Here is a 23,366-nt window from a genome sequence, read left to right as displayed (position 1 = left end):
AATCCAGTCAGTTTGCTTGATGGCGTTGCTGCTTACTTGGGCAACAGTTGGTACAACAGTTCTTCGCATTTGCGCTTCTCCTCGAAGTAATCCTGCGTTCGCTCGTCCACCAGGGCTTCCAGATTGTTCGCATACTGCTCCATGCGTTGCAATAAATTATCTAATATGTTACCAGATTCATTTTCTCTGGGGAAGCAGAGGGAAAGTGCGCGAAACAAAAAACAAGACAGGAAAATGTAATAAAGGATCGAAACAAGTTGTTCGCAAAAACGGAATATACACTATCTATTGAGTAACCGAACCGTTCACGTTTCTCACAACAGTCACTGCGTACCATCGTAAGCATCCTGGTTGTGTTCGTGCATAGGAGATGAAACGGTGTGAAAGAAAAACATCCTCGTCTATTGACGTCCCAACTGCCAGCCGAAAGACAATGTATAAGCGTGGACAGAACGAAAAAAGATCTCTTCGCCGAACAGCAGCGCAAGAATATTGAAAACCCGAACGATGATAGCTAGGTAGAAAGGTTTAATTTGAGCACCCAAAAAGGGCCAGCAGTAGTTTCGTTCCCGGTTCGATGGACTGCTGCCAAGTAAGGGGCAGCCAAGTAGTGGAACGTAAGCTGGATTGTGTTGATTCACTGTTGGCTGCTAATTAAACGATTTGATTCGAACGAAACGATGATGGTGGAAAGTTTTTCCTTCGAGCGAGACACAACGCCGGTTGCGAAAGTTGTGCGGGAGACTTTTGTTTTCCCGCACAGTCAAAATGGTGCCCAAAAGGAAAAGCAATCGAACAATATGGATTTGTGTGTGTGTCTTTGTGTTTGTTTTTTTTTCTGAAAATGTTTTGCTATCGAGCATTATGGAACAATTCCACTTTGTTCTATGGAGCAACCATTTTGTTGGCTTTGTGCCATTGTCTAAGTACCTTGGTTCTAGTGGAAAACCCGTTCGCCTTCTTAGGTTAGTCTCTGTTAACAGGCAATTAAGTGCGGACAGTGCTGGTTTCGGTACTCCTTTTACTCCGAGTACACGAGCTTGGTGTTGGTTCTGCTGTTCAGAGCAAATTACACTTCAAACACATCGACAACGTCCTAAGCACAGAAAACTACCCGTTTGTTACCAGCGAACTGTGAACTGTGATCGGATTCTGACGCACATCCTGCTGCCCGGTGCGTAAGCTGTGACGAGGGAAGCAGTCATGTTAATTAAAATAACAACCAACTGTCGTCGTGCTGTTCGATTGTAGCGACATGAAGTACGTTCCAAGAATGGTGGCTCATGAGATGGCCGCATTTTCCGAGGGAGAGAAATTTGTTTGTAATTTGTACCATTTGCTGCAATTACCACTCAATATGGAAGTGTGGTGAAGCAAGCTCTAATCAACTTGCTGTGGAAACTTTGTGACAAGATAGTAATTTGTTAGATAGGCTAGTTGGGAAAGTAGCTACATAAAGCAGTGCCCATCCGGAGAGCAGACAGAAGCTCAGTGTAATAGTTATTCTTTCATTAATAGTAACATCCTTTGATAATCTACTTTTGTTTATCAGTGATCAGTGAACAGTCAAATACAATGTAACATTAAGCTTAAATTGAATTATAAATTATGTTTTAACAACATTTAACGTGACGGATTAAGACAAAAAGATTAAAAACTTTTCATAGGAGAGAAAAAATGGCAAAAAAGCCAACTTCTTTTTGGAGATAAGCAAAACTATCAAAATTAAATGTTCTTCGGCAGGTTCCTGCAGGCCCACAAGCCGACAGAAATGAGCTTAATAAAGTTTGCTTTTAAGCTTATAAAACTATCATCATTAGCCATCATTAGTATATTTGGATTCTTCTTCTTCTTTTTTTGGCGTAACGATCTTCTAAGGTATCGCAGGCCATCAAATGGCTTACTAGACTTGTCAATACTACGTAGTTGGATAGTCAGTCCTCACAGGATAGGGTACGGTCCGAATGGGATTTGAACCCCGGTCCTGCCGTTTGAAGACCGGAGGCGCTATGGCCTATTCCACTGGCGCAACCATCTTTTGACGCAACCATCCTGCTAGATGGTACTGATGTGCCGTCTCTGCTCTCCTTAATCCCTTTTTATGTCCCCTCCCGAAAACCTTCTAGTTCTTTCGAGACGCATAGCAGTGAGGCGTAGGGCAAATAAATTGCATCAGGGTCGTTGCTTCATCAGCCACCTCCGGTGAAACTACAGTACCAGCTGGTGTTCCGCAGGGCAGCATATTAGGGCCTCTGCTCTATCTACTGTACACTGCGGACCTACCAGCCCTTCCCGCTGGTGCGCACATGTTCCTGTTCGCAGACAACATGGCCATCGCGACGAAGGGTAGGACACCTATAGAGTTGAGGATCAGCGCCCAACATTCACTGTCCATAATCCAACAGTACGCTACCGACTGGAAAATTAATATCAAACCACGCCAAGACTCAGGCGATGATCAACCCTCATCGTCTAACAAAACGGCTCGTCCACCCACAAACACACAACATCACCATAGACACAGCATCCGGTTGCCGTGGAGATCCACGATCCGGTACCTTGGAGTCACTATTGACAACCGAATGCTGTTTCATCACCATACAAAAGATACATCCATCCGCTTACTCATATTATTAAGGAAGTTTTTTCCACTCATCAATAGACGCTCCAAGCTTCATCCAAAAAACAAGCTAGCCATCTACAAACGGATCGTCCTGCCCACAGGAACGTACGGCATTCCTGTCTGGCGTTCCTGTGCAAGGACGATTCTGCGGAAGGTACAAACTAGCTGCAATAAATTCCTCCGACTCATTCTGGACGCTCCTCGTTGGACACGGCTTGAGGAGCTCTACGATGAAGCCAACACAGCACCATTTGAAGACATAGCAAACAACATCATCAACCGGCAAAAAGCAACAGTAGTAGCCTCAACTCACCAACTGGTGCACAACCTAGTTTTTAGATAAAATAACTTATCATCTAAAAACTAAGTTGTATTATTTTGACTAGTTTTTAAATTGTTGATTAGTTTGTAAGTTTTTACCAACCACTAGCCTTAGCGCTTAACATATTAATTATTTAGCTTAAACTCCTACCTCTTGGTTTACATTACGACAACAGCGCTAAAAGTGTATTAGCTGCGTCTCGCAAACTAACATCAATCATATAAATACTAACATACTTGATAATAAATACATGAATTGCATCAGTCTGCCTCCAACTCCCGTTGCGAGAAGACGTGTTTAGCTCGGAAGCGCCTTTGCGTATTTTGCATATGGTAGATATTTGTTATTTTTTTGCAGTGCGTTTGAGTAACCAATGTGATTGCCTGCTACGCACTAATCGGTGTTTGCTTGTTTCTCCGTTATTCGTACGGAGATTGTGTTGTTAATCGATCGAGTGGCGATCGACGTGCGTTTCTAGTGTTGTGAGTGTGTGTACCTGTCGAACGTTCCGATAAGCGAGTGTATCGACGCTGTGCTTTCGCATCGATCAGCGTGTATAGTCTAGTGTGTGTCTGAGTGTGTGTGACTAAGTGTTTACTACGCTTGTAACCTGCATTTTGGTAAGTGTTCTTCGTTCTCTCCGGCTCTACCATGGGGGTAGAGCAGGATGAATCTGATTCCGATCGGGAGATTGAGCCTAGTTGGGAGGCAAAGCGTAAGCTAGGGCGCCCCAAGGCCGCACCAGCCACGAAAAAGGTGACCCTTGAAGTAAAGCCTTCATCTTCGAAGGCCAGGTGCAGTGCGTCGCTGGCAAACATTTTTTTTTATTTCGTAATGACGGCCAAACCGTATTCCTTAAAATCTAATCTTATATCTAGCTTAACAATTCATTAAACTTATATCCTATTTTGAGGGTAGACATTTCATTCTCCATCAATTCAAGTACACCTTATCCCGGGTGAGCTCGGCTGTGGATGTTGTTGCTGCCAGGTATGGTTCTAAAGTTGTGCTCTCTATGTCTGCTAAGGGGTTGGCACCTCTATGGAGCAACGTGCCGAGATTAACAAATGGCTCCCAAGAAAACCGCCTTTGTTGTGGATACTCCTTGGTGTTCACCACACCATATAGTTGCCAGCATTTGGATGTTATGGCTGGCGGCTCAATCATCGGCAGAACGCACGAGTCTGAATGCCACTACAACTTTCAGAAGCTAATAGGAAGATAGTGCGTACAATCTACGGGAAGGGAGAGGGGAAGGGTTCAAAGGACGATTCCCATCTCTTAGGCGAAGTCAAACAGAATATTTGTAGTCCTTCTGTCCCAAGATATCGCGCCTATGCCCAAACGGCTGCTAAGAGTCCGGGACTAGGCGCATCGAACTCCACACATGACCAGAGGATGTGGTCAATGTCGTGGTATCCGTTGCTACAGTTACAAACCTTAGAGTCGGCGCTACCTATCCGTTAAAGATGTGCATTCATCGCATAATGGTTCGAAGTAAGTCTCGACATCATGTGAAAAAAGCACAATCTACCAGGAGCCCGTGAAACTAAGGACGCAGGGAAACCTGTGGTGAAATGGAGTGCAGGAACCTCCCGGTTTTGTCCTCATTCCACATGCTCTGCCAACTGGCCATGCACAGCTGTTGTGGGGTGCGAAAAAAAACTCGTGAGGGGGAATCGACCTCTCAAAAATGCTGCCATTGGAGGCACCTCGCTTGGTCAAGGAGTCCGCTTTTTCATAGCCGGCGATCCTGCAATGAGCAGGCAGCCATATAAGCAATATTCGGAATGCTTTATTGAACAAAGAGCTTAGAATATTCAGTATTTTTTGTTTAAAGTAATCAGAGCTCTTTAATGCCTCGGCGGATTTCAGTGCTTCGACAGCGCTGAGGCTATCAGTAAATATAAAATATTGGTCCGGAGGATTCGGGCTTAATGAGCAGTGTGGACAAAATAGCAGCCAGCTCAGCTACATTTATAGAGCATGGCTGTCTGAGCTTGTGGAAAGTGGTGCATGTGTTAAATACACCGAAGCCCGTGCCCGCGTCTCAAGAGGATCCGTCTGTGTAGTACTGTTGAGGATATGGATGGCCATACTTAACCACAAAAATGCTGGGTACTGTCCTCCAGCGTAGATCATTTGGAATGTTCTTCGTGTCCTCTTGCATGGAGGTGTGCTGGCAAACACTTTCCAGCTGACAAAAAATCCGCTATTAGAACATCGAGTTCATGCTTATCCGCCGTCGTGGGAGAGTAAGCCAGTAGTAATTTTTAGCCGCGAGTTAAACAACTCTATGTTAGGGAGATCGCGGCATCGTTGTTCAAAAAGTACCCGGCCGTTGCCGATGTATTTCGGATGCGCCCAGACAAGATCAAGGTCACCGCAAAGGACCTGGCCAACGTAATTGCGGCTGACCTAGAATATACGGAGCACTACCGGGTTTATATTCCCGGTAGTCTGGTTGAGGTTTCCGGCGTAATCGAGCATGCTCGGGATAAGGCAAAAAAAAACAGGGAGGAAATGCCCTAGTAATCTTGTTGATATACATGGTTATCGCATGTGGTGTTGACAATACGGCGCAGCCGTCATACATAGAATGAATAAAATAAAATAAAACAAATAATTTGAATTGAATTAATGTGTTTGTTTCAACAAAGAGGTAAACGAAAAACTTGTTAAAGTCCTTTTGTAGTCTAGAATTATTCATGCCACGTAATTGTATTAAAAAAATTGATCTCGGAAGTCAACAGTTATTGTGGTAGTTATTTTGTGTAAATATCCTGGATCAAATGCTTAAAGAAATCTTGCTATCTCAGGTCCACTAAACTCTTTCAATGAGGATTCTTGAAAGAGGTCTCGCTGATGAAAGAATCCTCAACGATCCTCTCTCGAAACCCTTTGTACGAGCGTGACGTTACGGACAATGCAACAGCCCAAAGACTGCAGCGGATTTTCCCCTTCTTAGGCCTTGAGGTTTGGTTGGTTTGGAAATGGTTTTGGGGCTCTTGGGAGAGCGGGGCAGTAGTGTTAGGTGCAGGTGTTAGGAGGCTCATGGCGGAAGGTATATTGAGGCCCATCACCATGTAGCGGAGCTTTATGGAAATGGTTTTGGGGCTCTTGGGGGAGCGGGGCAGTGGTGTTAGGTGCAGGTATTAGGAGGCCCATGGCGGAAGGTATATTGAGGCCCATCACCATGTAGCGGAGCTTTATAAAAATCAAAAGAGCCCATAACCCTTGAGGCCCTATGATAGGTGAAGCTACTCTCTCCGGCGAGCACTGACTGACGAATGCTTCTGCGGAATTTTCGTGCCCTGTTTGAGCCCTTCTCAGTCACCCTATTTGACATTTTCCTTTTTATCGCCTCGTACAATAGCTTATTTTAATAAAATAAAAATACAAACATTCTAGTAAAAATATTGGATAAATCGAGGCCTTCGATGTTGCCTCGATTTAAAGGAATTTAGCTCTAGCGATCCAATTCCTGTTGAATCATTTTTTTCTGTTTTTGTGTACGCTTTAGACTTCCGCATTAAGTTCAAATTTCAAAACAAGAATTTGCAGCTTTTTATCAATGTGTTTAGCTTGCAAATTTGCTTCTGCAAGTGGTTTAAAAAGAATTTATTTTCAAAAAAAATAGTGTCAGGTTTTTGTATTTACATGGATATAATTGCTAAGCGCTGGGCTGGTCGTCTTGGGTTGCGATTGTAGCATTACGCTATTCACGTTGAATCGAGAGCATTCCATAATCACCGTTTCTTATTCTCTTTTAAATTTGGTGTTATATTTCGAACGCTGTACCACTGGCGCTTGGTTAAAATCGCGTACTGTGCTATTCATGCGTTGTTGAACGTATTTACTTTACAAAATTGGTCACAACTGTGCTCTTCCGTGTTTTCGCCAAACACTTACTGTAATTACTCAATTACTGTAATTGATTTTCTTATCAAAAAAACCTTGTTTAACACACAGTTACATTGAGATTTTTCTTTTTCATAGTACTAGTATGTTCCATTAAAACTTTTAAAACCTCAAAAACTTCATCACATGCCACACATTGCTTTACATTTAAGCTCTTTCACAACGCTTTACAAGGAAAAGCTTTTTATGGTTATGTTTCGCTTTTTCGTGGAATGCAATCCTTCTTCATCTACAGTCACACTCTACCTCTGCAGGCAATCATTCACAAGCGATTCTCATTATTGTCACCAGAACCAAACACGTCGCAAAGTGTAATACTTTCCCTTTTGTCATGTGCACTTTAAAAGGCAAATCAACATACGGTGTTCATTTTTTTTGGACCGTTCTCTTTCCTAGTTTCTCCCGTCACGTGGTAGAAAGGAACATTTTCGCTTTGTTATTTCACGTAAAATTGATGTTTACTCACCGGTGTTGCTGAATGATGAGGAGAAAAAACAAAATCCTGCTGAGAATGATGAGGAGAAAAAACAAAATCCAGAACGAACGAATACGAACGGGAAATTGTTTTTTCCCGTACCGTGTCGTGATTTGAGCCGACAGCAGGCTTACAGCAAAGGAAGGTAACAAAAAACGCAGGATCCTTTCAAAAAACCCTTTCTTGTTGCCGGTTTTGTTGGCTGCTATTATGCACACGATCAACAGCCGGCTGAATGTGCCACGCCAACGATTTTATGGCGTAAACGTTTGAGGGTGATGATAGAAGAAGGTAAAAAAGCATCGATCAGAACACACATACGCCCGGCACGATGCGTCCACCTGGTGTGCTGAGAGGTGTTTTGCTGGCGTTTCACGACGCGAGTTGATCGATAAGAGGTTAAATGAGTGTAGCATTAAATCACTCTTCCACACCGATAAATGATGGTGGTGCAAGATGAGAAGGATTGATGGGACGATAAGAGATTGCAGTTTACAGGATTAAGCTCTGATTGAATGATCGATGCTGTCGAACGGTGCAACCGGGGAAAAAAGGGTCTAAGCGGTGTCGTATTTTAAGAAGGATTATTCGGCAGCAATGAAAAAACGATGGTCTGAGGGTTACAGTAGATAAATCTGCATAAAAGATACTTTAAAAAAACTTTTAAGATAACAAAAAAAATATTGCGGCAATATGTAAAACACAGTTGAAAAATAAAATATTTTAAAATGTTGGTAAATATTATAAAAAATAAGATATCAGACCATCGTACTGTAATTAATATTTACTGATGATAGTAGCAAACTGACTGATCCGTCTACCTGCTGAAAATAAGTTTTTTAAATCCATGACATGACCGGCAAAAAGAGCTTTTCTGTAGTGAATACTAATGGACATAAATACGAGGAAAATATTGAATGAAGTGCTTCAATGCAACCATTATAAAATAAGCTCTTCGAAACGAAGCTCTGAAATAAGACTGTTTGCCTTCGACTAATAAGAAGCAGTACTCACGCCAACAAATGAATTTTTAATCTGCAATGTAATTCCCTAGAGCAGAGCCCTACTCGAATGCACTTTCCCATTATAATACGTGGCCTATAAGCAGAGGAGAAGTAGTTTTACTTTAACTCAATCTCTGCACAAACTTCCAGTAAAATATAATTCCTCGAGCATATCATTGTACACAGAGCGATGAAGAGAAAGAAAAAGTGCAAATACAGTTCTGGGCGTTTAATATCGAAAGCAATGGAAGGCGAACACGGCTAAGGAAAAGCTGACAAATTGCCAACGATTTGATACAATTTCCTGCTGTCGGCATTTCCCTATTTAATGTTACTCTAACTGTCTCACTCGGTAGCTTACTAGACTAGAGATTATCCCGGTCGGTCGAAGAGCTTGGTAATGTCTTCAGCTGCTTTTAGGATCATCATACTTTTGGCGCTTGCAGTGTTTGGCACAATCGTCACCGTGCTGGTAACATTGTCGGCCCAACGTGAACGAGAAAACAACGCAGTGCAAACTAGCAAAAGTTAATGAACTGCGAAACATGGTTCGAGTTAGGAGGAAGTCCAACTTTCCATGGATTGATTTATTGACACGACGAAAGTGAGGATACAGAAAATTATTTTCAAGGTACAGAAGTCGAGGTAAAGAAACGGGAAGGATATTGCTCGTCGTTCTATACAACGTTCCGGTACGATATTAACTGCTCACGAGTGTCAAAATCTTACCCCAAAGCTGAAAGCTATACGATGGGAAGGCTTACTGATTGGTTCACTCGATCCAGTCCAGCAAAATCTGGCTCAGTTCGGTGGATTCGATTTGCCAGATTGATTATGGTTCGCATCTTGTTTCTTTCGATGGCCGGTGAAAATGTGTGTGTGTGTGTGGTTCTGTATGCTTTCATTAAGCGTCCTATTGAACACTCAATTACCGGTTGGAAAAAGTTGCAGGGAAATAGAATCCCCGGTAAGAAAGACGGGAGAAGTTAAGCTCATAATACGATGCCGCACATTTGGATGTTTTGATCCTAGAACTCGCATGTTTTTTGTGCTTTTTGTTCATGCTGGCACTGTGTCTGATTCTCCTGAGAACGCATCATTCTTGATTAAAGATGACGGTGTTATATTTTTACAAGTGTAAGACTAAACCAGATAATAAAGCAAAATAATAGAAAGGATGCTACTTACTTGTTAATTTTTCTGATGATCGTTTTCAACCCACTAAAGTCGGGCCGGTCTGCCGGATCTTCGGTCCAGCATTTAACCATTATGTTGTTTACGTCCTCGTACGACGATTCGTCTACCTTTGGCCGGAAGGGATGATCCATCAGTCCCGGCCCGTCTCTGACTAGTTTGATAATTTCTGAAATCGAACAGTAACAGCGCAAATTAAAAATACAATCTAGCAATCCTTGCAATTAGAAGAGAAAAGTAATTTACAATTAAGTGTCAAGTGTTTTAAACTTGTTTGCACAATGATGTAAAGAAGCCAAATTTTTAGTGATAAAAGACGAATAAAATTTGTTGCCTTAAATGTCCTCGAAGAAAAGTGCCAAAACCGTAACGATCCAGTTACGACCTGTGTACCGTGGAAGAACTTCCTATGAGGAGGAGCAGGCAGCAGGTCCATCTGGGCAAAGAATATCCCCCACTGGACCACCAGTCAAATCAATTGCAAGTAAATCGCGCTATAAAATCTATGAAATACCACGCAAATCGGAATTTTCCGAATATCTCGAACGGATCAGACGTGAGCAGGAGGCACGACAGGCACAGAATGCGACACATCGAACCTTAGCCGTACAGACGCACGATCAAGATGCGGGCCCAAGTCAGCGGCTGGAAGCTCAGCAGAATCTGCTCTCTTTCGACAAACCAATCACCGTCTTACGACAGGGAAGTATAGTCGAGTATCGGGAAAAGGAACGTCACCCATTCAAAGAGCTTGTCAGTAACTACCTTCGGCGAAGTTCACATCCAAAGGAAGCGATTCGTCTGTATAAGATACCGATCGTACAAAGCTGGGAGCAAGCGATCGAAAATTCGCTAAGAAAGATGGCAGCGGAACGGTCAAGCCGGGGAGAGCAGTGGAAGCAGTCGCGGTTGAAGTGGTTGGAGGATTTGGAAGAAGCAAACAGCAAACTTCCGCAACCGAACAGAACCGTTAGCATGGAGAAGGGTTTCGATCCATCGATATGCTGTTTTCTTATGTGGTGTCGACGCAATTAAAGGACTAAGAGTGTTCCTTACCTTTGGGAGATTTTTCCTCTGTGCCGAGGTAGAATGGACCTTGGCGTGATACGATCTCCTGGATGATGATACCGAACGAGTAAACATCACCCTTCTGGCTGCCCGCCGGTGGACACTGGGGATCCCTCAGAAGCTCTGGAGCAGTCCAGAGAAGCTCTACAAGTACAGATAATCATATAGCACACCGTTATCGAAGGTACTGCATTGCCATGAAACTTACTCTGCCAGTAAGCGTAACTCTCAATGTCGGCGTCTTCCGTGCTACGGCGCAGCTGATGCAGCCCAAAGTCCGTCACCTTCAGCACGAACCTCGAATCGACGACACAGTTGGACGACTTTAGTGAACCGTGCGAGTGTAGATCGGTCGAATGCAGAAACGCCATCCCCTTGACAATGTCGTGCATTAGTGAGATCTTAAACATCCAATCCAGCTTGATCGTTTCATTCTCGAGTATATCCTGCAGCGATCCTTTCGGGCAGTACTCGGTCAGTATGAACGGTTCCGGATGCAGATCCAAACAGGCACCGTAAAACCGCACCAGATGATCGTGCTGAATGTCCTTCATGCGCTTAAACTCAAGCATTAGCGACCGATTGAGGCTGAGGTTTTGTACGTTGATCTTCTTGATCGCCACCTTACAGCCCTTGTAGAACCCGAAGTGGATGTAAATCTGTCGATCGCCCGGCAACGAGTTGAGATCCTCGGAGTAGATCGTCTGCAATGGGATGGAAGGGACTATCGATTGGTTTTCATGATTGCCGGGTGAATCGTCACCGAAATGTGCTTACAGCTTGACTGCCTCGCTTCACCATCGAATGGAAGCTGCCCCGATGGCCGCGGCTAGGATTGCAGGATAGCACATCGTTCGGGTTTACCTTCCACGTCATGGAGTTGATTTCGGCCTCAAGCTTGTAGTGCCGATAGCCAACGATCGACGCGATGCCCATGCAAACAACACACACACCAAGTACAAGGGATAGGATGGCGTAGCCTGGCAGGGCTGAGGATTTTAGGAGAATAAAGACAATCAGTATGGTAGAATAAACATCGTTCAAGCCGTAACAATGTTACTTACAATTGTCTGGACACAGTGATCCGTCGAATCCGCAGGTTGGTCGATCTGGAGGTGCCTTCGTGCGATCGCCTGCCCAGTGAATAGCTTTACCCTCGACGAACTGAAGTCCTCCTCCATAGTAATAGTTCGCTACGACCTGACACAAACCAACAAAAGAAAAAGCTCATAAACTAATGCGACAAATAGAAAACGTTTCAACACTCACTAACCTCAAACAGTCCCGTGTCCGGGTTGAGATCCAACAGGGAATAGTTCGATATCCGGTCACCGTTCGAGTCTATCGTCACGTTGCCGGTAATACCCTTAAAGCTACGGCCCCACATCAGCTGGGCCAGGTGCGTACCGTTGATGGGTTGTCGGAGGGCCTGCTGTTCCCCCAGTAGCGCAATGCTGTCATTCAGAGCATACGCATACAGCAACACCGCATCGTAGAATGCCGTCACGAACGTTGAAACGACTTCATCCTCCCCGTACGTGTAGTTATACTTTGTCCTGGTCAGTTCCTTCAACTTTACCGAACCGGATGAACAGCCGGATAGGATGAAACGGAAAAGACGAGTGTTTGAAAAAAAAAAAATAGAGACGAAAACACCTCCAAACCCAACGTCAAATACGCAGGAAAGGACACTTAATCTTATTTAAGTCTGGCAAACCCCACCGAACACGCGCGTTGCAAGTATGCTCGAAAGCAGAACGTCCTAACTAACAAGACGATCGCCATCAACCAACCGGATTCTTGCGATTCCCGTCACGTACCCGGAGGGATTGCGCATTGGCTGTGGGATTGAGGACATCCGAATGCGATACCGAACGACGAAGGGCGGAAAAATCGAAGAAAATAGGATTTTAAACTGCTCTTCATTGATAAGCGGCGGGCGGAAGATTGGCACACCGGATGAATTGGAGAGAAAATCGCATCGCTTTTTTATGTTTTAAATGAGCAAACCAGAAACGTGGTCAAACGGTGTTGTGTGCTTGGGATTCTAAGAAGTTTAGAGGTGGATCGAAGGAAAAAAAATCCTTGGTATAGAAGAAAAGGCACCGCTCCGTTACTTATTTATTGCGTGTAGAGAATGTATGTGTGCTATTCTGTCGAGGATTAAGAAACTTAATTGCTTTCAAAGTTGTGGTCCCCTAAAGGGTTTTCCAATCAGCGGCACTAACCGCAGTACAAGTCGTTTTGATAAGGGATGAGAAATTGAGTTCTGCTACAAAACTCAGGATATCCAAAGAGAAAAAGGAAGCAATAGAACTGTCGCACTAATTGATCTTGTCTGATATATTGCAAGAAATAATTCCAGGGATAGTTAAGTTTCGGTGGAACAATTAGACCAATTTAACTCGTAGTAAAATTTCATACAACTTTTAAAAGAATCATCTCATATTCATTCTTCTTAAATTCAAAATACAAAAACTTTCATGCATGAAAATTCCATCGCAAAACTGTTACACGTCCTACAGTTGCCAGGGAGTAGGATACTGAATCGTTACCTAAAACTGATGGAAAACTTTTCATTGGGAACAAATTCTTTGAACAAATTCCTCCGGGTCAGCTAGCGCACCAGTGGGGAAGATTGTTCAGCAATCAGACCACCATCACTTTTAAAACTTTTTGCCAATAATCTAGGCGAAATAGTTGAATCAGAAGAATGTTATTACTTTGACTGTAACATAAACCCGACATTGACACTGTCACACGCCCCGAAGCTACAATCCTACACCCGTCGTATGGTTGTGGAAAGGATTATATGGGTTGGAAAAATTAAATCAAGTACTGCATGACAGATCTTTCGCCCGAACTCCGTTGGCATTACACTTGTCATGCATGCTCTCGGTGGACACTTTCGAAGGATTTAACGATTCGGCGAAGAAAAAGTCAGGAAAACACAAACCCGGAGGTCGATTGCATGCGGGTTTTTATCGCAATTCGAATTGTTCACATTTTTTTCGGTGGAAGAAGCTGCAATGGTGGAACTTTTTCTTCACTGGTCACAAATCCACCCTCACACCGAGGACGAATGAATGAAGCGAGACCAGAGCCGAGCTTTCTGTCGCTTTCACTGACAACGTCCCGGATGATGACGGCAAAGTGGTCACTTCAGTACATGCACTTTTGTTCTATGTGTCCTCGCTCTCCTCCTTTTTCATGTCAGGTTTAATGCTCAGTTGCGATAAGCAGTAATTGAAACAGACTTTACACATCCTTCTTTCGAGAGTCTGGGTGGACAAAACGCGCGAACAGTTGGGAGCTTTTTTTGTTGCTGTCCGAAAGCTTACAAACCTTGACCGACGATCCTTGCGGACAGCCCTGTGTGGACCACGCTGTGTTAGCGTGGGTAGCCTGTTGGGTTGGGCGTGAAACTCTTTCTGCTTACCTCCTCAGAAAACTGGCGGTATTCTTCATCCTCGGGTTCGCGGGCAACCACCTGTAGCAGGGCGGTGTACGCTTCCTTCGCTTTCTGGTTGCGCTCGTCGGTATCGTTCTTGGAGTACCAGGGCGGTTGTTTCGTTGCCGTCATGCTGTTCAACAAAGAGGGAGCGAGCGAAGCAAGATGAATGAATTTGAATGCACAAACAAGCAAATCTTGTTGCTTGGTGGTAGGTGGTCTAGGAGAGGGGGACATAAATAGCAGGCTCAAAAAGGACAACCACGGTCGTCGGTTGCGATATTAAGAAAATGGAATGGAAATTTTTGCTCGTTGGCTCGAAAGAAACATACTAGAGGCTAGTATCAGCTGTCGACTGTCGACTGAAGCTTTGCACAGGAGCATCTACTTTGTGCGAAGGATTTAAGTGGAACACTAGACCTAAGCATACAGAGCTCAGTAGACAAATTGTGGAATATCCGGAGGGTTTAAGATAAGTCCTTCTAGTGCAACAGCTACCGAGTACCCGACGCGAATAGAGGAGTTTCCGAACTTTCATGGCGTAATGTAGTAAGCCTTTTATCTGTGTTTTTTTTTATATGTTTTACTACGTATTTTAAAAAAGATACATTTAACCCCTTAACAATCTTGTCATTTTGCATAAATGGTTTGAAAAATTATCAAAAGTTTTTTTGAACATTTCTGTACAGTTTATGATCTAACGCAGACGAAAAATTATTTAAATGACTATTTTATTTATAAAAGACATTACAAATATTTTTTTATTTACATTTAGACCTTCAAAAAGTGCAATGAATTAAAAATTCGTATGACTTTCTTGTAAAAAATCTAGATCAAAGTAAGTAATTCAATAACAATGTCTTTTGGCACATTCACAAGTCTAGAAGACTGACCGGTAGTACCGGGGTCCAAATCCCATCCGGATCGTTCTATCACAGTGAGAACTGGCTATCCAACTTCGTAATATCAACAAATCGAGCAAACAATTTGATGGCCGGTGTGACCTTAGCAGGTCGTTAAGCCAAGAAGAATAAAACTCTAGCCATATTTAGCATTTCCTTCACCTCTAAGAGCAACGATTTTTTTCCTATTTCAAATCTCATTCGTCATGCGAACCGCTCCTACGCCACGGATAATCCCTGACGGACCAACAAATAAACAAACAAGCATAGAAACAAGCCACCGAGTGATTGATTTTCCGCTTTGTTTCCCGGGCACACATACCTTCCAAATATTTCAATGTTGAAAAACACGTACTCGCCACTGTTGACCATGTTGAGTTCGGCGGCCGCTAGCATAATTTCCCGGATCGCCGAGGGACTGGCGCACATGATGACAACTGCAACGAGTCAGACAAGAAATTGGAACGATTTTTTTAAATAAATAAGCTTTAAGGCAGATATTGCATACGGGGGGAAAGTATCAGAGAATACGATAAATGGTTTAACACAGCGGTTGAATAAATACATCGCTCCACCAACAGATGGTGAAATCGACTTAGATTCTCAGCATTAAATCGACACCGATTGTGTGGGACAATCAGAGACATAGAACGCTCTAGGTAATGGAAATGATGGTACCACTTGTCACAGGACAGTGATATAAAATTGAAGGAAATTTAATAGCCGAGGTATCCGAATTTCAGGGCAAAAAAATGCTCCCTTCAAGCTACAAAAACAAACTAGAAACGTAAGGCAAATATTGAAATGAGAGGTGTATATACTCAACACAACCAAACAAAGCAAACAAAAAAAAAAAACGGCACAGATTTGCTTCTTTATTTGTTTTGGGATGAAAGATTTTTCGTAGTAAAATGTGCTTCTTCGCTCAAATCTGTACGATAGATAATCTTCCGCACAGGAATGTTTGCTTTCGTTATAGGTTGATGCTGGGTTCCTTTTTATTTTTCGGCTCGTTTTGCTTGCTTTCGTCAATTAAAGTTAGAATGCTCGCAATGTAGAGCTGCAAAAACTGTGGGTTGCAACACACGCCAGCATCAGCTTGGATAAAAGGACGGATCTGTTTCATATCCTTGGCAACGAGTGTCCATTTTTTGATTGGGTACACCTCTGCTTAGTGGAACGTAATCAACAAACAACAGTTTATGTAGTCAACCAAATGTTTCGTGGAATTTGTAAACACTCTTTAAAAATGGTTCTATTTTCTTTGGTGGATTAGAATCAAATAAAATGTTTGTTTGAAAATAATTGCACGTCCTAAACAATTTTTGTTTCTGTTAGTGTTCAGCATGCATTTTTCATCAAGCTGTTAGACGGTGCACACGCCAAACAAAACAGTATCTAAAAGCTTTTAGTGTAGATTTTTTTTTACTCCTATCTGTGCTCTACTTTAATCGTCCATTCCGATTATGCACTAGGAATGGAAGAAAAGGCACTCCCCCCAAAAAAAGAATATGACACCCGTTTGGTGGAGTGTTTTCTAACGCCATTAGTCGATCGTTCGCGTGCTGTGTAAAAGTTTTTCGTGTGCAATTTTTATTTAAACTTTATCTCCTCCAGTGGGGACATTTTTTGTTTGAACATCGTACTTTTTGCTCCACACTGTGTGTTGCAAAAATTTCATCGAGGTAACATATTGTTGCACATTGTTTCATTGTTAACTATTTTACCGTTGCAGTGATTTTGCTGCTTTTTCGCGCTCGCTGATGCATTTTAAACTTTGTTACTACGTTTAGTCGGTCATGCATTTGCATAACATTTTACCAAAAATCTACTTTGGCTACTGGTCAAGCCGTTCTGCCGTTCAGTGTTTTGCGTGCGAAAATGGTAGACTTTCCAACCACAAATGTTTGCCTGTTTGCCTGCAGTGAAATGAATAAAGGTTAGCTGGAAAAACTCACACTCATAGTAAACTATTTTGACCGAAAAGAGAATTCAAACAGAGCATTCTGGTGGGAGTGCTCTGATAAGGCATGTTTGTACACAGAACTTTCACGTTAAGCATCAGTTGCGCACTAGCATAAAGGTGGTAAATTGTTTGAGCAATGTTTTGAGGTTTGGAAATTTTGCGGAAAAACACAGAAGATGAATAGTTAGCGCATTGCATTTGAACAAACAGAAAAAGTATTTTTTAACCAAATTTTTTGTTAAAATAAACAGAAATAAAAGGAAATGGGAAATGTCCTTTGTATAGTTAGCAAATGTTCACTGTCGTGCAATTGAATTAAGTTATAGTATTTTGTTGTATTTAACCTTATTGCTCATTTTTGTAAAGGGAATTCTGACATCCGACTGATACTTTGAATTCATGGTCATGAATTTTTAACTGCACAGTCGTGTTTTAAAATTTAGGAATACATAGTTAAAATGAAGTTGCAACTCATATCCAATTTAATGAAACACCCTATGTTGGGAATTTATATTTATTTTTATTTATTTACAATTGATTATGACGGTCCAATGCCGTATTGTCATTGGGAATTTATGTTGATATTGTTTTTTAAACAGCACACAACAAATTCTGCAAAAAATAACGTGGTTTAAATACATCCTTTAAAATTATCGAACTAAAAGACTGTAGTGTGTAAATAGTATTAGTGTATAGGTGTAAGAGTAGTGCGTAAGTAGTCATAAGTAGAATAAGAGTATTGGTTTATAAGCAGGAAATACAGTCAGTCGCATACGAACAGTCGAACAAGCAAGAGTATTTTATTAGACACAACAGTTGGCGACGAGGATAATTCGGTCCGTGTGCAAAAGTCTATAGTCAGCAGAAGTAAAATAGTCCAAAAATGTCTTTAATTGGTGAAATAGAACCCTTCGTCATGGGTGAAAGTATTCGTGAATACTTGGAAAGAATGGATATTTTCTTTCAAGTGAACGAAATAGAGGCGTCGAAAAAGACAGTGATGCTGTTAACACTAGGAGGAGCGTCACTATACAGTCTGATATCGAAGATGGTATCACCGGAGGAGCCGAAATTGTGCAATTATGAAAAGCTGTGTAGAAAGCTTAAAGAACAATTGGAGCAAAAAGTGAATGTGGTGGCTGAGCGTTACAATTTCCGTCACTGCAGGCAGAAAGAACATTCCATTGCTGAGTACGTTATGGAGTTGAAGGCCAATGCACAAACATGCAAGTTCCAATCGTTTTTATCGGAAATGTTGCGTGATCAATTGGTGGCTGGTGTACGGGACGACGGGTTGAGGAAGCGCCTACTAAGAGAGTCTGACCTGACTTTCGAGCAAGCCGAAAGCATCGCGAGAACGTGGGAAGCGGCGGAAGAGCAGAACGAGACTTTTGCGGTAAAGGTGCAGCCCAGAGAAATGGCGGCAATTAGGCACGCGCCAAAAAGTAGCGTCGGTGCGCAGCACTACAACCACGTCGGGAGCAGTTATCATCCACACAAGCAGAGCAACGGGCACGCAATCGAGAGAAAGTGTTACCGGTGTGGGAGACTACACAATCCACAAACATGTCCAGCACGATTGTGGCAGTGTTTTACATGCAAGAAGATCGGGCATGTGTCGTCGTTGTGTAGAAATAAGAACATGCGAGTGCAAAGTTTGAAAACGTACGATAGAGAGGTTCCGCTCGCACACATATCAAACGAAAATAAGTTAAGTGAACCAGAAGAGTGTGTGTTAAACGTTAACGGTATTGATGTAGTATTCGAGATTGATTGCGGAGCGTGTAATACGGTATTACCAGAGGACATTTACCTCGATAAATTTAGAAGTGTGAAGTTAGAACCAACACAATTACGTTTCATAACGGCGTCAGGGCAAAGGTTAATTCCTTTGGGTAAAATGATAGTGGATGCGACACGAAAAAACAAAACGGTTAAATTGCAAATTGTAATAATTCCAACTGGAGATAAAGGAAGTGCGTTATTAGGGCGAGATGGTTTAGATGTCTTATTCCCGGAATGGAGAAAAACGTTTAAGTTAAACCAAATCGAAGAAAGTAATTGGAATAATGAAATGAGAGAGAAATTTCCTAGTTTGATTGATGGCAATCATAAAGAAACGATCGAAGATTTCGAAGCAAATTTGATATTAAAACCAAACTACACTCCAATATTTCATAAGGCATATGCGGTGCCGTACGCACTTGTGGCAAAGGTAGAAGAAAACATAGAGAAATTAGTGCAAGATGGAATATTGATACCAACCAGATCATCGGCTTGGGCAAGTCCGATAGTAGTGGTAGAAAAGAGCGATGGTTCGGTACGTATTTGTATTGATGGAAAAGCGACAATAAACCGATATCTTTCCGTTGAACACTATCCATTGCCTAAAATAGATGATATATTGGCTAAGATTGCAAACTGGAAAATATTTTGTAAGATAGATCTTACCGGAGCATATTTACAAGTGAGGTTATCAAAAAATGCGCAAGATATTTGTACCATAAATACACATAAAGGGTTGTATAAGTACACAAGGATGCCGTTCGGAGCGCAATCAGCACCGGCTATATTTCAATCAATCATTGATCAAATACTTATACGAACACCAGGTATAGCATACATGGATGATATTTTGGTAGGAGGCAAAACAAAAAAAGAATGCATGGAAAATCTGATGGAAGTGTTGAAGAGGCTTGAAAAATACAAAGTAAAGATAAATGAGAAAAAATCGGAATTTTTCAAAACGAAGATAGAATACTTGGGGTACGTTATAACGGAAGACGGAATTACGCCAAATGCAGATAAAGTTAAAGCGATAGATAATGCCCCAGCACCTGAAAACGTAATGCAATTACAAGCATATTTGGGAATGTTAAACTATTATGGAAGGTTCTTGCCAAATTTAGCAAATTTACTAAGACCATTACACGAATTGTGACGGAAAAATGTTAAATTTGAGTGGTCAAAAGAATGTCAGGAGTCTTTCGATAAAACGAAATCACTGCTAAAGGCAAATCACGTATTAGAACCGTATGATCCTGAAAAACCGATAATATTAACGGTAGATGCTAGTCCCTATGGGGTAGGTGCGGTATTATCGCATGAAATAGGTGGACAAGAGAAGCCAATTTATTTTGCGTCTGCGACTCTAACACAAGCACAAAAAAACTATGCACAAGTTCAAAAGGAAGCGTTAGCGGTAATTTACGGAGTGCAAAAATTCCATAAGTATATTTACGGAGTAAAGTTTAAACTAGTAACGGATAATGCAGGAGTGAAGGAAATTTTTAAGCCTTCAAGAGCAACGTCATCAATAGCTGTGGCGAGATTAAGCCGTTGGGCATTAATATTAGCGAACTACGAGTATGTAATTGAGCATAGACCGGGAAAAAATATGGGTCATGTAGATGCTATGAGTAGGTTACCATTAGCAGAAGAATCAATAATAGAAGAAGTAGAAGTGTCATTGAATGCACTATCTTCAAATGAAATTTTAGACATTGGAATGATAAGAAAATATCAGCAGAACGATGGATTACTGCAACAAGTCTATAAGAACGTAAAATACGGTTGGTCAAAAAACGAGTCAGTTCAGTTAAAAGAGTATGCTAAAATCAAAAACAATTTGGGGATAGAAAATGGAATACTGCTATTCAACGATCGAGTGATAGTGCCAGAAAAACTGAAAGAGGAAATAGTAAAATTGTTCCACGATAATCATGATGGTCTTGTAAGAATGAAAATGGCAGCAAGAAAATTAGTTTGGTGGAAAAACATGGATAAGGATTTTCATAATTTCATTAGATTGTGTCAAATTTGCCAGTCAAGACAGATCATACCGAAGGAAGTAGTTACCACAAAATGGCCAAAAAGCTTACGTCCGTTTGAGAGAATTCACATTGATTTTTTTTATTTCGAGAATAGTACGATAATGATAATGGTAGACAGTTTCTCAAAATTCATAGAAGTGAAAATCATGAAAAGTATAAGAGCAGAATATGTAATTGAAGTCATAGAAACATTTTTCGCATGTTTCGGAGTGCCAGAAGAGATAGTATCAGACAATGGGCCTCCCTTTAGTTCAGAAAAGTTTGTCATGTTTTTAAAGTCAAAAGGTATTAAGGTCAGTAAATCACCACCGTACCCACAATCTAACGGATTAGCTGAAAGGGCGGTGCGAACGGTCAAAGATGCATTGAAAAAATATCTGTTAGATGCAAGATTTAAAGCATTAAATCTACAGAGGAAACTAAATCAATTTTTGATAAACTATAGAAACAATCCATGCACAGTAACAAAAGCGACACCAAGCGAAAAAGTGTTTTGCTATGTACCACATACCCTTATCGCAAAAATTAACCCTACAGCAGCACACAAAAGAGAGATTACCGATGAATGCAAGGAGCAAACAAGAGATATTGTGAAAAGAACTGTGGAAGATGCATTTCATGAAGAAGAAGAGGTATATTACAGGAATCATTTTAAAGAAATTCTGAGATGGATTCCAGCTGTAGTAAAAAAAACGAATAGGAGAAGTCGTGTACCTAATAAGCATTAATGGAATAATACGTAAAGTACACAAAAATCAATTAAGACGAAAAACAATGCATGATAAGTTTATAGTAAATAGAATACCTATATCAAACAAATGGTCTTACAAAAGAAAAAGAAGTGAGTCGAGTCCACCACCCGTACGAAGATCAAAAAGAGTAGAAGGGCAACCACGTTTTAAATACCCAAAATAAGTAAACTTCGTTTAAGGGGGAGAAGTGTAAAGATTGGATAGAAACTTCGTTTAAGGGGGAGAATGTAGTGTGTAAATAGTATTAGTGTATAGGTGTAAGAGTAGTGCGTAAGTAGTCATAAGTAGAATAAGAGTATTGGTTTATAAGCAGGAAATACAGTCAGTCGCATACGAACAGTCGAACAAGCAAGAGTATTTTATTAGACACAACAAAGACCGCTCCGTTCTCCCATATCATAATCATCTACCAAATTTATCCCACCAAATTTTCACGCCCCATTTGGGATGCTTGGTGTTAAAAAGCTCTTTCGGCCTGCATCATTACGCTGTGCGCTACGTGGGGGTCTTTGCTCTATGCCGCCACTTTCATTTTCCAGCAGGCACATGGCAGATGCTGCCGCTGTTAATTCAGCCGGGCGCTAAATTAATAAACGCTCAACCGATGGTCACCGTTCAACCGGAACCCAACAGCCAGACCATAAGTTGTGATAATGCGGATCCGCCTCTTAAACCTTTTCGTTGCGCTTCACACACTACTATGTGTGTGAGTGTCTGTGTGTGTGTGTTGGCCTCGGATATCTATTATCTATTGTTGGATGTAAACGTATCCGGGGATGGTTAGGGGCGATAATGCGCCTTCCTCCCATTCGTTTTCCCGACCACAGAGTGGTCAACAAGAAGCTGGTGTATGTGTTATGGATGACGTTTTCCTGTTTTAGTCACACAGTTTTACCTACTCAAATCACAACTCTTGTTTTTTTTTTGCGTCTTTACTAGGAACCTTGAATCAGTTCGTCCGCAAAACAGGCTTATATAATCCTTTAAGGATGATTTTGTGTATGTGTGACGGTACAAGCGGTGGGATGATTTTCACGGAAAGGTTCAACCCAACCGAAAGGATCACCGTGAGCTAATGTTTGTATGTGCGTGTGGTACTGTTTATTCTCTTGGGCAGGATGACGATAGGGTTTCCCTAAAAAAAAGAGCCAAACACCGCTCGAACAGGAAACCCAGTGCGTTAAGTTTATGTCAAGACCTTACGTTTTATCAGTGAGAGACACAAATGTAAAGAAAAACACCAACGAAGCGTCATAACGGAAATGATTTATACGATGGCTTTTCAAAAACCAAAAAACCCCGCTTAAATCAAAGCTATGTTCCAAACAAGGGGGGGGGGGGGGGGTTAGCTAAACCCATGGAATATAAAATAAAATAACGTAAGTTTTGGGCTGTGCGCCTTTCGGCACGTCGAGAGCATGCAATAAATTTAATTTTTCGTGGGTAAGTTTGTCGGGTGTTTTTCGAGTAAGTGGCAAAAAGCATGAAGATAAGAGGATTTAAGGAAACAGATTGAAAGAAAGGGAAAGGACTTTATTTTAAAGTAGGATTAATCGTATAAGCAATCGTTACGGGTGCTATGAAGTCAAAGAAGTCAGCAATTGCAGGGCAAGACCTCTGTAGGTTTCAAAGCCAAACAGGAATTGTACACGAATTTGAATAATTCTGGAGGAAACGAGTCTGATCTTGTTATAATACCAGAACTAATGGAAAAAAAAATTCCTACCAACCACCAACATGGCCATAGTTTCACATCAAAGAATAATGTGTTGCAAGCACTCCTGAAGCTAGTCAAAAATATTTATGCACACGGTACGGGAAGAAAAATCAGAAAACTTTTAACACTACCGCTGCG

At 41.7% G+C, this 23,366-nt stretch overlaps 3 protein-coding genes across 5 annotated transcripts in view; 2 read left to right on the top strand and 1 right to left on the bottom strand.

Annotated features, from left to right (window-relative positions):
• The window catches only part of LOC126557109 (F-box/LRR-repeat protein 7), a 440,460-nt gene that overhangs the window by 263,273 nt on the left and 153,821 nt on the right, over positions 1–23,366 (top strand). The gene's annotated exons all lie outside the window — the stretch shown is intronic.
• The window catches only part of LOC126556748 (atrial natriuretic peptide receptor 1-like), a 145,290-nt gene that overhangs the window by 6,813 nt on the left and 115,111 nt on the right, over positions 1–23,366 (bottom strand). For all 3 annotated transcript variants that reach the window (XM_050212221.1, XM_050212220.1, XM_050212219.1), the window contains 9 exons: positions 15,283–15,397; positions 14,047–14,191; positions 11,881–12,180; positions 11,672–11,807; positions 11,385–11,596; positions 10,816–11,311; positions 10,596–10,751; positions 9,534–9,708; positions 37–186 (listed from right to left, as the gene is read on the bottom strand). In XM_050212221.1, coding sequence (XP_050068178.1) covers positions 37–186; positions 9,534–9,708; positions 10,596–10,751; positions 10,816–11,311; positions 11,385–11,596; positions 11,672–11,807; positions 11,881–12,180; positions 14,047–14,191; positions 15,283–15,397 — 1,885 coding nt within the window. The remainder of the gene's footprint in view (positions 1–36; positions 187–9,533; positions 9,709–10,595; positions 10,752–10,815; positions 11,312–11,384; positions 11,597–11,671; positions 11,808–11,880; positions 12,181–14,046; positions 14,192–15,282; positions 15,398–23,366) is intronic.
• On the top strand, positions 9,879–10,574 carry LOC126558965 (uncharacterized). Its single transcript, XM_050215057.1, has one exon. It carries the CDS (start codon positions 9,879–9,881, stop codon positions 10,572–10,574), a length of 696 nt encoding a protein of 231 aa, XP_050071014.1.

Source organism: Anopheles maculipalpis, chromosome 2RL (assembly GCF_943734695.1).
Source record: "Anopheles maculipalpis chromosome 2RL, idAnoMacuDA_375_x, whole genome shotgun sequence".
In the NCBI taxonomy this organism is placed as follows: domain Eukaryota; kingdom Metazoa; phylum Arthropoda; class Insecta; order Diptera; family Culicidae; genus Anopheles; species Anopheles maculipalpis.
Note: the sequence above shows the minus strand (reverse complement) of the source record. Positions and strands in the feature narration are given on the sequence as shown.